Here is a 16,156-nt window from a genome sequence, read left to right as displayed (position 1 = left end):
CTCAACCCCTTAGATTCTCCCTTCCTTTGCACCTACTGCATCTACCTCTTTTGCTGTTTCACTGTCAACGTCCTTCTGAACCTCCTCTAGCATGAAACCTCCTTTTGATTTGATCTCACTCTGTTTTAGTCTCTGCTCACTAATTTAAAGGAGATTTCGTAGATTTAAGGATTACTAACAGAACTGGATGTGTTTATGTCGGTCTTTTTTTTTCTGGTTAGTTTATTCCTGAAGACTCGTCACCCACGTCTCCTTTTGCCAATTTAGGATTTGTAATTGGCAGAGGAAGTTGGGTAGAGGTCTTGCAGTAAAATCGTAGAGTTGAATGGTGCATCATGAATCTTTTTCTCTTGGCTTAGAAATTCAGATGAGCTGATCAGGATTCCTGCTGATCAGCTCTTCAATTATCAGCTGCTTGTGGTTTCCTGTCTGTTTGTATGAAGATCCAAGCCAAGAGTCCCTGTTTTGTGTTTGTAACCTTTTACTAGCCTGTGACTGCTCTTTTTTTAGCTCCACCTCCTCCTTGTGAGATGTTTCCTTTCATGCCTGCTGTGTGATCTTCTCTTTTCTCTGTAAGCTGTTCTGCACATAAACTTTACCCACCGTGCTGTAATGAAGTGCCTGTATCAGTGCTTTGTGAGCTTTACCTTTCCCCCCTCCTACTGGAGCATCTTAAAACTGGGAGCTTTATTAGTGCTGGAAGCTCTGCCCTCTGATTGGCTGATTTTTATCCCTCTGTTCTCGTTTAAAGCTTTGTTTTTTCTCAGTGCAGCAAAACTTTTCTGCATGTTAAATAGGACTAGATGCAGCTAAATAATGGACACTTTGCTGAAAATATACAGAATATAAACAAAAATATGATTCAGGTTTGTGCAAACTTTGTGCTATTCGTTTTATCATAATTAAAGGATTAATTTAAATGTTTGATTATTTACTTGCTTCTTAAAGTTTAAACTATTGAAAGTGTTATCAAGCATTGTTTATATATATATAAATGGATAAAAACAGATTTTTTTTTTACATTTTAGGTATTTAGATAACGTAAGGTGCTTGTAAATAAAATAGTATAACAATAAAAATGGTGGTTTAGTTTAATATTGGTGTTCAGATGTAAAGAAATCACGACATTTAACCTTTTAAAGTAATTGCATTATGGTATAATAACGTATTACAAATTATTATCTTAAGCCACTTAGATATAGCTTAGTGTAAGATATTTTACATCAGATGTTGTATTTTATTCAGATCATTTGAAAACAAAGTCCTTGGGTTATTTTGACCCCTGGTCAGGGCCGGGTTTAGAAGGATGTTGGCCCTGGGCTGCAGCCATATTTGGTGCCCGTCCGTAAAAAAAACTAAAATCTTTTATTATATGTCTGTATATCAGCATTTTTGCTCCTAAAAAGATGAGCTATAATTCACCTGAATAGTATTTACATGTAGTATGAAGTGCAATATTTGCTAAACATTTATATTTATTTTAGCCATTTCCTGATTTCTGAAGAATCAGCACATCTCCCCTGTTTGAACATGTTCTCTTGTCTTTCCCCTTTTGAAGAGTTCTGCAGAGAAATGGGGTCTTTTGTGACCAGATATTTGTACCCCAGAAAAACAGGAACAATCAATTATTTATATTTACTTCTCCATATGAATTTTAAGTGTTTCTTAAGTCTTTTTCAACATAACACAGTAAAAATTAAAACAAGATAAAAGAGAAATATGAAAATAATTCCAGCTTTATTGGCAATAGTTTAATTTTAAAAAATGCTTTAGTTATATATGCTTAAAATAAATTAATTTGATGTTAATAATAGTAAGAATTAAACAATTCATCAACAACGAATAAACTAATTTATTTAGCACAAAACTCAACACAAAATTAAACATCCCAGGAAAAAAAAAACTGAAATACAACAAAATCAGAAATGATCAGAAAACGGATATAAAGGGATTTAATATGAAGGACTCTCTGCGTTGCACCGTTTCCTGGATTCTCAGCTGATTGGGTTTTAATCCCACATAATGATTGGAGGCATCAGAATCTTGTTTTAGCTCAGAATTCATTCACACTTCGTTTGATCTGAACAGTTTTAAGGTTTACTTTTCTGGATGGGATTAAGGAAAGGCACCAGCCTCGTGTATGAAACTGTAGCATAAGATAATTTAGTGTGTTAAGATTACATGTTTGTTTTTATTGTTTGCTGTAGGAATATAATCTAATCCAATAAATTCAAAAGCGAAATTGGTGTGTCCTTGTCGGTTTGTCCTAACGTTGGTGTGAACTGTTTGAATGGAGATCAAGGTTAAAAAAAGCCTGGAGACCAGGACTGAAATGATTAGTCTGATTATTCATGATTAATTGGTAATTTATTAATCGTTAACTGGAATATTCAGTCTCAAAAAGGCCATTCACTGAAAGAATAAACATGTTCAGGGGAGTAGTTAAGATAAAACTGTATTTAAAATAAAAATGTTTTTGTAAACATGTTTTGGGCAAAACTCCAGTTTTAGCTTCGCTCAGTTCAGATTTACTAAAGGAATGAAGGCTGTTATTGAATTTTAATCAATAAAACATTTTCTTCTTACTTAAAAGAGGAATTGAATTATTTTATTTTCATATTTCTAATGTTTAAAAAAGGCATAAGAAGTTAGATGAAAAGTCAGTGTGCCATTTTTTAACTCTGATTCATTGATTAGGCATTAGAATAATCAGTAGATTAATCGGTTACCAGAATGTTGTTAGCTGCAGCTCTGCTGGAAACGGGTCCAGCTTGGAGTCGGTCCTGCATGGCGCCTGAACTCCTCTCCTGCATCCGGTCGATTCTCAGCCGTGTATTTTTTGCTCTTTTTCTTCCTCCGGCTCGTCTGCGTTTGACGCCGGGCCGCAGCACCGGAGGTCAACGGCGTGCAGGAGCCCAGCATGGCTAAGCGTCTCCGTGGAACCCCGGAGCGGATCGAGCTGGAGAACTACCGCCTGTCCCTGCAGCGGGAGGAGGAGCTGGAGGAGGTTCCGGAGGAGACGCTGGCCGAGCACAACCTGAGCAGCGTGCTGGACAAGGCCACCGACGTCGACCTGGGCTCCAGGTCAGATCCTGTGAATGAAACCCTGCTTAACTCGTGCTCTTTTAAAGATGTTTATTTATTTTTTATGCGCTGTGAATTTTAGGTTTCTGTACTTTTTGGACGTCTTCTGCGCTGCAGTTTGAACATCATTTCCTTCTCTGTTTCTCTGTGGGGATAATCTTCGGTTTCTTGCAAACGGAATCTGAACTCCAGGAAAAACCCTGAAATTAGTTCACCATTATTGACAAAACAACATTTTAAATGCAGCTATTCAGGGCTGAAGCAGCACTAACCTGCTACGATATCATTGCTGGACGAAATGACTGAAAAACGTGTCACAATATGAGCGTTTAATATCAGTGGATGTTGATAACTGTTAATATTGATAATTATTGATTAGTTTTTGTTTAAAATACCTGAAATACTGACCTACTGTTGGCGTGACCTTTCTGTTTAATCCACAGTTTTCACTCGATGCTGTTGTTTTTTATTTTTTAGCAGTTATGAGGCATGAGGGCGGAGCATGAAACCGAGTCCTGCACAAGCTAGGTTGTTGCTAGGCAACCAAAGACTGAGTTAGTTGATGCCACCCACCTTTCTTAATGAGAGGTTGAGCAGATAAATCCTGTCCTCTGCCTACATCTCCCAGAATGCTTAGGTTCAGGGAATGTTCTTTATATTGAATATTCTATCAGATGTACTGTCTATCAATTGTCTATTGTGATATTGTTATTGCTGAATTGTCCTTTTCTTTTGTTTTCGTTTGTAACTTTTGTGCTTTGCTTCTTTATTTTCTTAACAGTAGTTCTGAGTCTGACATGGAGGAAGAGGATGAGCAGGAGGAAGAGGCGGAGGAAGAGGCGGAGGTGGAGGAGCAGCCGGCCAGCCCGACGGACCTCGGCGGCGTTCCCTGGAAGGAGGCCGTGGAGCTCCACGCCAAACTGCGAGGCGGTGAGCTGGAGGACGAAGCTCTGGCTGATGCTGCCAGCAGGGATGGAGACGTGGAGGAAGACGAGGAAGAAGAGGAGGAGGGCGAGGACGAGGAGGAAGATGAGGAAGAATCCAGTGATGGTGATTTTTTTTTTTATTATTTGGTCGTTTTTTCTAGTCTAATCCTGTTTTTATCTATGTTTACATTCTGTTCACACTGTTGTCAAGGCAACCCACAGCTCCACCTGCTGTTTGTCAAAATAAGTGTTTTGTTTAAATGTCACCTTCATCGCTGTCCTCACCCTGTTACTCTCTGCCTTCACCCTTCCTCCACCTCCTCCTCCTCATCCTCATCCTTTGTGTATATGTGTGCCGTTTTGGGTGTTTGTCTCCCCCTGCTGTCAGAGGGGGATTACTGCCCCTGGGACAGAGAGCTGCAGTCAGGTCTGTGGCTGGAGAAGCACCTCACTGATGAAGAGGATGTTGGTAAATTCAAAGGTAGCAACAGAAGTGCTTGCGGTGGCGTTTGCAGAAAGCTGACATAACTCTGGCTGATTTCAGTTTCTAAGCTTCTCTGCTCTCGGAGCTCCGTTTCTGTTGCTGTGTTTTTGTCGTGGTTTGTTGGTTGAAGTTTTGCCATTTCTTTAAAATTGAAAACTAGGCATGGGTCGGTTAACGGCATCAGAACCGCTAAAACCTTCTGTCAGAACTGTAGCGGAGACACCTGAGAGGGTTGTTACTGCACACAGCAGGTCAGCTGGCTGAAAGAGAAATTCACAACCTTTCTGTCACTCAGAAAGAAAAACTCCCTTCAGCAACAGCTGTTAGCTACAAACAATATGTCTTAAGCTGTTCTTAAAGAGACAGAGACCATTTTCAGGCTTTGTTGCAAAGTCAGACTTCCTGTAAGTTGTTTTGATATTTGCAGCATTTCCATAACAACTGAAGCTCACATAGTTACTGAGCTAAAAAATGAGACTTTATGCCTGGAAAATACATAATACTTACATCTCTTTTGCTGATTTACTGCCTCCTTCAGCACAAATGGCTGTAAACACACATCTGTAATTTAGACTGCAGCTGTTTTCTCACAGGTTTAAATATGACTGCGTCATAATATTTTGCCACCAGTGGGAATAATTGTTGGTTTTTCTTTGATAAATCAACTAATTACATTCGGTTTGACCTTTTTTGGTGAATCTGTGATATTTTTACTCACACCGGCCCATGCCTACTGCAGACCATTTAACCTGCTTATTAAAGCCTATTTTTAGTTTTATTATTAATCTAATAAACTCCACAGATTCCTCCAGGCGCTGCTGTTATGATTTTTTATTGATTGGCAGCATTGCTGTGTATTCAACAAATTTCTTTTTAACTCGTATTATTTTTTAGTGTTTTTGCAGAGTATGAGTGCATGCAGACTTCCTGTAACTCTTCCATTCGGAGGTCGTTCTGCCCCCTCAGTGACTCTTTCTGCCTTTTCTCTCTTTTCACTTCTTGTCTGTTTTCCCTCCTTTTTCCTTGTTTTTCTTCTTGTTCGCCTTCCTGTCCAATCGTGCGTCTCGTTACTGAAAATCACGACAAACGTTTAGCCAGGAACATACAGCTCCAGCAGCTCCTCCAGCCGGTGGATCCCAGCGCCATTCCGAGTTTGGCGAGAGCGCGGCGGGATTCTGACCCGGACGGCCCGGTGGGTTCTGAGCCCACTCTGCCCCCCTCCACAGGTAACCCGCCCGGAGGCGCCGTCGTCCGGACATGTTGAGGATCGGGTCTCATCGCGGCGGTTCTGTTTGAACGTCTGTGTGTGACGGGGGGGTCCGCCCTCCGCCCTCCACTAACCCACCTGCTATTTTTAACCATCTCTGATTTTGTTTTATGTTTTTTTTCTGGAATGTTTAATTTTGTGTTGAGCCTTTTTCATGTTTCATCCAGAGTTGCTGTGTAACGTCCTCCAGCCTCGTCCCACTGCACCATGTAACCCCCCCATCTGTTCCTTTGATATTTTTTGGTTCTGCTTTGTTCTGTTGTGTTCTGCTCGGTTCTTTTCCCATGTGTCTAATTGCTTTGCCGTTATTTTCCCCCGCCATCTTTCTGTTGTTCTTCTGGTTTGAGCGTAGCCCCCGCCCACACATCCACCCGACACGAGGCAGTGAGGGTCTGGTTGGAGTCGTTGTCTGGAGGTAGCACAGACCTGAACGGAGATTTGTGTTTTTATCTGTCTGTCGGCTGGCCTTCCCCTGCAGCATGCAGAAAAGCTCAGGAGCATGCATGCAGCCTGCAGCACCGCAGCCAGCCATCAGACCAGCATCTGTTTCTCACCAAGCTTCTCATTTCACCCGTTGCCTTCTAGAAACGAGCTTTCTCTGGCTTCATGTGCGTTTATTTCACAGAATGAGCTGCTGAGCTCTGAAAACGTTTCCGATGTCTACACACGTGTTCAGCTTTTTACATTTTGCCACATTACAACAAACAACAACGGATTTTACTGGGATTTGATGAACAGACGTTTATACATTAATATACATGTTGGTAGAGATGGATTGATTATTGGAGTAATCATTAACTAATTCAGTAATCAAGTAATTATTACCTGTAGTATACAGACAGTTTTCTGTAAGAACAACACAGTCAGAGCAATAATAAAATACAGTTTCTGCATTTAAGATGAAAAACCTTCATTATCTGTAAATCTGTTCCACCCAGAGTGGCAGTTTTAGCTTCACCTGGTTTAAATTTGGAAAATCTCCCATTAAGCACCTTTTGCTGTCTAATTATTAACTGGTTAGGTGAAAAAACAACCTTTAGATCAGGGGTGTCAAACTCCAGTCCTCGAGGGCTGCTGTCCTGCAACTTTTAGAAGTGTCTCTGCTGCACCACACCTGAATAGAATAATTAAGTAATTAGCAAGGCTCTGGAGAACTGAGGAGGTAATTAAGCCATTTGATTCAGGTGTTTTGTACCTGTGGCACATCTAAAAACTGCAGGACAGCGGCCCTCGAGGACTGGAGTTTGACACCCCTGCTTTAGATCATCGCTGCTCTGAATTGATGTTCAGTCCAGCAGAAAGCGCTGAGCTGTTCATGTTTGATGTTAGAAGGATCTGTTGATCAAGAGTTCACTAAAGGAGCGCTGTTATTGAAGTTCAGGTAATAAAATGTTTATTTCCTCATTTTACAAAGGAACTGAATTATTTATTTATTTGTATATCTTAATGTATCTTTAATATTGTATAAAAAAGGCTTAAGTGGTCAAATGAAAAATCTGCAGAATGTGTAAATTTTTTTTAATCTAATTTATTGTCAGAATAATTTAGTAGTAAAATATCCATTAGCTGCAGCCCTGGTAACAGTTAGTCCGTCTCATAACATCCCAATAAAATTCATAAAAGTCTGAGTGACACAATGTGAAGTTTGAGGGATATGAATATTTTTGCAGAGCCTCTGTATGTTTCCTTGTGCAGGATTTATTTCTTTCAGACGCAGATGTGACGGTTCAGGTATTTGCAGACTAACTGCTCTTGAACATGCTGTGAAACCGGTGAAGTTTCCTTTAATCTGCTGATTAAAAGCATGAATGACTGAAAAAGTCACCGTGTTGATGCACAGTTCAGTCAGATCAGACTCACTAGAACGACTCTTTCCTTTCCTGTGCATCCATGTGAACAGATTTAGTTTAGTGATGACTGGAGGAGTGGTTGGACTGAATTATTGCATGAAATGCTTAATTTTTGTTTTCTTGCTTCAGGTTTGTTTGGGCAAAGCAGCTTTTCCTGTAATCTGCTGCTTTTTAACAGTTTAGTTTCTGCTTCTGCTTGGATCAAACATAACGGACGTCTGCATGCATCTTCATCACCAGGTTCACTCTGGGCTTCTTTTGTTCATGTATTACAGATGACAGACCATTACTGTCATCTGTGCACTAAACCTTTCTGTAGCACATCAGTTTTCTAGTGCTGAATGGAGCTAAATGGATTCTGGCTTTGAAACCTATTCATGCTTTTTCAATTATGTTTTTTTTTTTTTTTTTTTTTAGTTTTTTGTTCAAATTGTTCCCAATATCTTTGGAGCAACAGATTTTCAGAGAAAAGTTGATTCAGGCTCTTAGGCTGTCAGGGAATTGGAATTGGAAAAAGTGCTCACCCATTATTGACTCCAGACAGTCTGCAGCAGCCAGGTTAGTCATTTCTCTCCGTTTTGGTTTCATACCAGAACCGTGTGAGGATGAAGAGCTGCAAGCTGAAGCAGACAGTCCAGACATGGAGCCCGGCACGGAGCTGGACCAAGGTAAAGAGACAAAGAGTCAAACATTTCTCTGTTCTTCTTCATATGTTCTTCTTCATGCTTTTGCTTGTCGAGCATGAAGATACAGTAGAAACCAGGTAGTTTCATTCTTGACAGAATAAAAATACATGATGTTTTTGTAAGACGGTGAGAAAACATTTAGATGTCTTTTTATTCTGCATATGTGAATATCTGCCATCCATCCTTTTTCTGTACACTCTTGTCCCTACTGGGGTCAGGAGGGGTCCTGGTGACCCAGAGGCGGGGTCACCCTGGACAGGTCGCCAGTCTGTGGCAGAGATATCTGCCAGCAAATAATCACAGAAACATGAAAAGTTTCCTAACTTATTCTACATAAGCTGCAGTAAAAGTTGAGTTTGTTCCTTCACAGCAGCCTCCCTGTTGAATGTTAATGGTCAGATAAATTCAGTCAGTATTTCATCCACCTCAGTGATTTTATGTAACTGTCCAGATGACATTCCTTCGGATGCAGAAGCTGAGGCTCGGCTGCAGCAGTCGGAGCAAAACGAAGCTCCTCCAGAGGAAAACCAGGACACAGACAGTCTGGGGAGAGACTCGAGTATTGGTACGAAACACAAGCTGATATTTTAGGAGATATTTTACACAAGTACCTTACATCACTGAAGCATTTCTGTATTTTTCACATTGCAACAATAGATTTGAGTGAATTATAGACGTGTTAATGCTGTTTGGGGGATGCTAGGCAGGTGGTCTGGGTTTTTGTCAGGTTTTTCAGAGTAAATGGGGCTGAACGTAGATTTCTGTTTGTAAATAAACACCTAAAAAACATTGTTTTCCTTTTGTTTTAAAGTTTTGTGTTTGTCTGTCATGCCACCTCCATCCAGTTAAAGTAGTTTATATTTGTGTGGAGGTGATGGATGATGGGTTTCATTCTTGCTGTGACTTCAGACCCAGCCAGCTCCAGCTCACTGCTGAAGGACGACGTCGTTCTTTCTCCCCTCAAACGGCCGGCTGAGCCTGTCAGCCCGGTAAGGAATTCTGCTTACACAAAGTTAAAATGATGGGATGTTTTTTTCAGGAACTCTAACGTTCGCTGCTCCTGCAGGTGAAATCTCCCGGCATCCGTTTCTTCCCGGATCCCTTCTTACCGGAGGAAGAGAAGACGGCTGTGTCCCCGGCTGTCAGGAGCCCGTTCAGCCCTTCATCCGTTTCATTTTCCGCTCCCATCCCGTCTCCCGCTCCTGCCGTCACGCTCCCCTCCGCCTCTTCCCCTCCTGTCTCGCCCGCCGTCTCTCCGCTGAAGCCATCTGGCCAGTCGCCCTTCAAGTCACCGCTCGGCTCCCCGATTCGCTCCCAGCCCATCTCCCTCCCAGAGACGCACACGCCTAAATCCCCGGTCTTCCCCCACCGCTCCATCTGCCCCCTGACTGGAAACCCCCTTTCCCCGATCTGCGCCCAGCCTTTGCCCTGCCAGGAAGCCTCCTCACCTCAGACCTCTGACTCCCCCGTCAGGACGCAGCCCGTCAGCTCAACGCCCGAACCTCTCAGGTCCGCTGACTCCTCCATCGAGGAGAACGCCTCGAAAAAGTCAGACATCATCGAGGAGTTCTGGTTGAAGAGTGCAGAGATCCGGAAGAGCCTCGGCCTCTCTCCTTTAGACCGCAGCAGTAAAACCCTGGAGAAGACCCCGATACCGGACCCGACCCCCGTGAAGACGCCGTCCACTGGGGAGCCGACGACGCCGTCCACCGGGGAGCCGAAGCCGGCGTTCACAGGCCGCACCGTCATTCGCCGACTCAACATCACGCTGGAGGGTCAAGTCATCACGCCGATCGCTCCCGCTGCGGCCAAGAACGACACAAACCTAACGGCGAACGGCGACACGTCGGACTCCACCATGCTCACCCCGCCCTCCAGTCCGCCGCCGCCCGTCCCTGCCAACCAGTCTCCGGCAGTGCTCAGACAGAAGAGGCACCAGGCGTCTTGGAGCAACGGGACGGAAAAGCTTCCAGCCGACGCTCCGGTTCCTGCGCCGAGGACGCAGCTGAGTCCCGCCCCCGCGCCCAGGAAACCGTCGTCCCCAGAGGCGGCGCCACAGACCGCCCCGGTGGTGATAATGAGGGAGAAGAAGAAGCAGCCTCGGCCGGCTGAGGTGAGGAAATCGTTTGTGGAGACGGTTGAGGAGATTCCTTTTGCCGACGACGTGGAGGAGACGTACGATGAGCGCACGGCAGAAACGAGCCAGAACAAGAGTCAGGCGCCGCCCGCCATCAAGCCGCCGCTGCACCTGGCGTTAGCCATGGAGAACGGAAAGCCGAACATCCCAGTAATCCCAGTCTCCAAATCCCAGAGGGCCACTCGGTTTTCCCCAGAGGCCAAGGAAATCGCCGAGGAGAGAATCAGAGCAAGAGAGAAGTCTGTGAAGAGCCAAGCTCTCAAAGACGCCATGGCCAAGCAGCTGAACAAAATGAAAGAGTCTGACCCAAACAGGAGCGTCTCCCCTAGGGTGGCCTGGAGCGCCACTCCGGATTCAGCTGGAAAGACCAAAAAGTCACCCGGATCTCCCAAAACGTCGGCCGTGAAGGCGCTGGAGTCAAAGAAAGAGTCTGTTCCTGAGCGTTTCTTCAGCAGCAACAAGAGTCTGGACAGCTCAGTGGCGTCGTCAGAGGGATCGTCAACGGGCAAGAGCAAGAAGCGAAGCTCCCTCTTCTCACCCCGCAAGAACAAGAAGGAGAAGAAAGCCAAAAACGACGGCAGCCGGTACTCTGGCGCCGAGGAGACGCCGCCCAAACACAAGTCGCTCTGGAAGGCCGTGTTCTCTGGATACAAAAAGGACAAGAAGAAGAAGGACAACAAGTCGTGTCCGAGCACGCCGTCGTCCAGCTCCACCACCCAGGACTCGGGGAAGAAAAGGACGTCGCCTCTGGGGAAATCCTCAGGTCAGATCCACGTTCAGAAGTCCAGTGTTTCTGAATGTTTGTATCCTGGAGGTTCATGTTTTCTTCTCTTTGCGTTGAACAGACTCAAAGACTCGGAGGAACCTGAGCTTTTCCGAGGACTCGGACCTGTCCTGTGATGATGTTCTGGAAAAATCGTCCCAGAAATCAAAGGCAGACGTGAGTAAAGTTTCACAAATCAGCTCTGTCTGCCAGGGAGCCTCAGGCGGCACCGCGCCTGACAGAAGTGTTTCAGAAGATTGCAAACAAATAACTTTAATATTACTGGGATTTAAAGCGATTGGCCAAAACAGAGCAGTGATTAGTTATACTGGATTTTCTTAATTAAAATGTATTCAGTCAGTTTAACCTGTTATCCGTAAAAATATTTAGCTACCAAATAACTGAAAGTAGTTTTTCCTCTGTTGTTCATACATCTGAAATAAATATAAAAGTACAGGGGGAGTGAATACTTCATCAGGGTTCTGTTCACTACGATCCTAACATGGTAAACATCAGATGTTTTGAAATTGTTGAAAAGTGAAATATTAAATTTAACCTTTGTTTTATACAGATTATTATAGAAAATATAAATCTGCTGCTTTAAACTGCCTTCAGTAAATGACAGGAACTGGAATATTACTGTCAGACCCACTGTTTGTTTTAAAAAGCTCACTTTTTTCATATTTGTTTTTAATAATTTCTTCCACTCTTAGCTGCGTATGGACATCTTTGACCTAGTGTCAGGCATGCAGAAGGAGGCAATAAAGGAGGAGAGACTGGAAAAGGAGAGGAGGAGGGAGATAAAGAGGAAAAAGAGGGTGAAAGAGGGGCAGAAAGAAAGGGAGCCAGAAAAGGAGGTTGACCAAGAAAAGGAGAAAGACGATGAGGAGGTATTACGCAGCGTGAGGGAAAATGATTCTGAGTTTCAAATATGGTTTTGGCTTTTAGATCTCACCTTAGGTATTTTTAATGTTTTTATAATAAAGCCTCACAATGAGAAATGTTTACTTCTTTCTCCTCAAGAAATCCCAAAACTAATCATGGCGCCAAATTAGGACAGGAACCTGTCTCCAAGGTCTGGAGAAGCCCAATCAGAGATCTTAAGCATCTTCATCAGGCTTGATTGGGGGAAAAGTTGGGAAAATTCTTCTAATGTCTGATTTTATCTCTGTATGGAGGCCTCAACATGTCAAATGAGGTTCACAGAAACCTCACATTTTAGAAAAGCTCTTTCATTCATCAAGTTGTGAAATTCAGAGTGATTCTCCCGCTGCAGCTCAGTCCGTGTGTGTGTCCTTGTTTTTTAGACACAGTGGAGTTCAGGGCCAGAGGCATGAATTTTTTAACCGTTTGAAACTATTGACAGGCTCCCGTTTAGTTTTCTGCATTGTGACGATGACGCTAGGAGACAGAAATGGATGCTGTGAAAAGTGATCTGAATTCACAGCAGCATGCCTCCCAGGCCTCACGGGATCTGATGAACTCTAGTCACTGTCATGGTTGCAGTTTTCCTCTCTGTCAGTAGATCAGATGTAGGTTTAGAGCTGAAACTGTCCGATTTTATCTTCTGCTGTTTGGTGTTTTGTTGTAGTTTTAGATAGAATTACACAGCTGTGAAAATATTTACTCTCCTACAGATTTCTTCTGTTTATTCATGTATTAAGGAAACAGCGATGCAAACCAACCTCCTGCTGTACTAATGTGACCAAACAGCTGCTTGAGATCAACTTTTAGTGAGTCTCTAAAATCACTGGGGTGGATTTTTGGCAGAATTGTTTACATTCTGCCATATTTGAGAGTTTTCCAGGATGGAAGTCCTGTTTAATGTCAAATAACCACAAATGGACATTTGTGTTAAAGTCCATACTTTGACTAGGACACCCCAAAACCATCTGGAAGTGGATTTGCTGGTGTGCTGTTGAGCTTAAAGCTGCAAAATCAAGGCCAGACCAAGGGTCGCGTTAACTGAATATTTTCCGTCTTCCTGATTTCTGATCACTTCAACAGGAGAAATGTTTCCTGATTTCAAAACTCTGGCTAAAGTGCTGATTGTAATCCCCATCCCCATTGTGGCAGCAGATCTCTGATCCTCCAGATCAACATCAAAACCCTGAAACATTTGATGACACACAATCAAGCGCCAAATTCAGACGCCACATCTGTATTTTTCTGTGGGTTTGATTTTCTTTTTTAAAACGCTATTAGTTTGAGAAACCTTCCAAAAAGTTTTGCTTTCTGCTCCAGAGAATATTTTCCCAAACGTCTTCAGCTCAAGATGTTTTTTGGTAAATTTTGACCGAGGGAGGCCTGCAGAGTTTTACATGTGGGGCTGTTGGAGTAATTTTTGCGACAACTTTGTAACTTTTTAACTCTGAGCGATCACCCATCTCTAAAAAGACTCACCTGGTCATACTGATTTTGCCGATATCATCTTTTTTTTGCCTGAAAGGTTTCACACCAGTAGATGTGAGGCAGCTCTCTCTCTCACTGCAGAGCAAAAGTGGCTGAGTTTCAGATCATGCGGCAGTAGATAAGATCCGTGGATAAGATTGGTCACTATTATCGGCCAATCAGCAATCATCCAAAATCTAGGAAATTGGTGCCGATTTTTTGTTTTTCCAGACGAATAAATGTTGATGACTTTATTCTCATTTGTTCTTAAATTTATTTTTTGAGTTTTTTTGGTGTACATGTTGCGTTGCTCTTTTAGATCTTAGCCAACTTTACGCTGTCAGGCAGGTTCTACCTCATCAGGCCCGTTTGCCTATTAAAACTCAACAAAAAATTGGGATAATATTTTAATTTTTAATGAAGAAATCTGTAAGGGGAGAAATACTTTTGTGATGATTCTGTGTCTAGCTGTCACGTTATGGGTTATTAACATTGCCTGTTTTGATTTTTTTACCACCTGAGTTGTCCCGTACTGTTTTGATTTTTTTACCACCTGAGTTGTCCCGTACTGTTTTGATTTTGAGCTGTTTAACATGATCATTAACCCATTTAATCATGTCGTCTGTATCATGTCTGTTTTCCTCCCTGTTTTCTGTTTTGTCTTCATCAAGTCTGTTTATGTTCCTCACGCGCTGGCGTTCAAGAGATCGTACGCCACAAAGGTAGCAGTATTACATCCGTTCCCGTTGAAAACTCCCTCCACTCCTCCACTTCCTGCACAGTTCGCTGTCGTAACCAGCTGCGTGTTTCTGGTCCACAACTAATAAACGGCGCTCGCTCGCTCGCTCTCTCACTGCTGGATGCTCTAAAACGTGACTTCTCCTTCCTAAAAGCTCGCTCTGCTGGTCACTCTGATGAGACTGCATCTCTGTCTTCCTCTTCCTTCTGACGTTTATGTCATAAATATTCATCTGTCGTGTGGATTTACTCCAGACTGGAGCAGCTTGTTCTGCCTCGCTGCCTTTACTCCTTTCTTCTGATTTATGAAAGCTTTTCATGTACCAACAAGTCGTCTGATAAAGAGAAAATTCCAGCCTTTTTTAAATAAGCAAACTGTAAATGATCCTATAAAAGAGCATGTCCAATATGTGGTTTCTATGGAGTCTGGAAATTTGTGATTTTCTTATTTTTCAAGACTAAAAGTACAGAAAAGATGCCGCATCTATCAAAACATTTCAATTACCTGAAAGATAAAAATTTTATATTAATTAATTTATTACAAATATGGTATTGTCTTTCATTTGCTTGTGAGGGATTATTAATCTGGTACAATGAAGTGTTAAAAAAGAATGAGAATAAAGTCCTAACATTAGAAAATAAACATGCAATTTTATCAGAATACAAGTTATCAGATTACGTGAGAAGAAAAGACATTTTAATGATAAAGAATCATGGATGAGTCCGAATCTCTTTCTTTGAAAAGACTCAAAAAGCCTGATAATAATTTGATGCTGATGAGTTAAATTTCATAATTGTAAAACTTATTCAGAAGTATGATTTTACAACATACTCGACATTCCTCATTTTAATTTTTAATATTTTTGTGTTAGTGTTATACTTCATTCTCCTAATATAAATTCTTGTTCTGGTATTATTACAACTTTATTCTCATGTTATTATGATTTTACTTTAATTATCAATTCTGCAAATTGTGGTGTTAAAGCTTATTTACATGTTAATTCAAACCTCGAGATGTTTTTCAGTAAATCTTTTAGAAAACCAGCAGCTGTCCGGTGAATCCCCGCCTCACCTCCACCGTCCAGTTTCCCTTTCTGCTGTTGATGTTCTGAAGTTTCAGGCTCCTTCTGCGGCTTCCAGTCTGAAACATTTATAAAAGAGATTCTCTGAGTCACATTTTCTGTTCTCTACCAGAAAACCTACACAGAGGAGGAGCTGAATGCCAAGCTCACACGCAGAGTCCAGAAAGCCGCCCGGCGACAGGCGAAGCAGGAGGAGCTGAAAAGGCTGCACCGCGCGCAGGTAAACCTGTCCTGATGTCATCTCAGGATTGTAAGCTGAATTATCGGAGCGCCGGCTGCTTTTCTCTTCTCTTTTGCGTCTTGTACCATATGTGTCGTTCGGTGTGACTCAGCTGCTGCGGCCTGAGCCCAGCTGCGTGTCTCATTTAGGAAAGTGTTTGGGATTCGGACCTTCAGGGTTCTGACTCGGCTCTAAGCTGCCTGCTTCCCTCAGGCTGTTTGGCTGTTTTGCCTCGTTTCTGCTCAGCATTTAGTTTTTCCTGTCTGTCACAGCCAAACAGAAAATCTTTCTGCATGCTTATATGTCAGTATATAAGCATGTTAGAATTTTGAGAGGTAATTTATTTCAGAAATTCAATTTAAAAGGTAAGACTTTACATATTTTCACACTCCTTGCTTCTTTTTTTTTAGTTAATTTTAATGGTGAAAGGGAAATCTGAAATACTTCTGCTCAGAAAACTGGAGTATAAATCAGATTTTTGATCCAGACATGTGAACAGTCTCTGCACTCAGTATTTGGTCTGGACTC

The 16,156-nt window shown here is 42.5% G+C and overlaps 1 protein-coding gene across 9 annotated transcripts in view; it reads left to right on the top strand.

Annotated features, from left to right (window-relative positions):
• Positions 1 to 16,156, top strand: part of mical3a (microtubule associated monooxygenase, calponin and LIM domain containing 3a) — a 95,838-nt gene that overhangs the window by 64,951 nt on the left and 14,731 nt on the right. For 7 of the 9 annotated variants that reach the window (XM_017310787.1, XM_017310786.1, XM_017310789.1 and 4 more), the window contains 13 exons: positions 2,889 to 3,084; positions 3,866 to 4,134; positions 4,399 to 4,491; positions 5,589 to 5,720; positions 6,114 to 6,176; positions 8,205 to 8,279; positions 8,749 to 8,862; positions 9,207 to 9,286; positions 9,364 to 11,197; positions 11,280 to 11,374; positions 11,911 to 12,087; positions 14,260 to 14,310; positions 15,521 to 15,628. In XM_017310787.1, the coding sequence (XP_017166276.1) occupies positions 2,889 to 3,084; positions 3,866 to 4,134; positions 4,399 to 4,491; positions 5,589 to 5,720; positions 6,114 to 6,176; positions 8,205 to 8,279; positions 8,749 to 8,862; positions 9,207 to 9,286; positions 9,364 to 11,197; positions 11,280 to 11,374; positions 11,911 to 12,087; positions 14,260 to 14,310; positions 15,521 to 15,628 (3,287 nt within the window). The remainder of the gene's footprint in view (positions 1 to 2,888; positions 3,085 to 3,865; positions 4,135 to 4,398; positions 4,492 to 5,588; positions 5,721 to 6,113; positions 6,177 to 8,204; positions 8,280 to 8,748; positions 8,863 to 9,206; positions 9,287 to 9,363; positions 11,198 to 11,279; positions 11,375 to 11,910; positions 12,088 to 14,259; positions 14,311 to 15,520; positions 15,629 to 16,156) is intronic. The other 2 variants (XM_017310791.1, XM_017310790.1) reach the window with 2 other exon arrangements.

Source organism: Poecilia reticulata, linkage group LG19 (genome assembly GCF_000633615.1).
Source record: "Poecilia reticulata strain Guanapo linkage group LG19, Guppy_female_1.0+MT, whole genome shotgun sequence".
Taxonomy (NCBI): domain Eukaryota; kingdom Metazoa; phylum Chordata; class Actinopteri; order Cyprinodontiformes; family Poeciliidae; genus Poecilia; species Poecilia reticulata.
The sequence above is the reverse complement of the archived record's forward strand: the minus strand, read 5'-3'. Positions and strand labels throughout refer to the sequence as shown.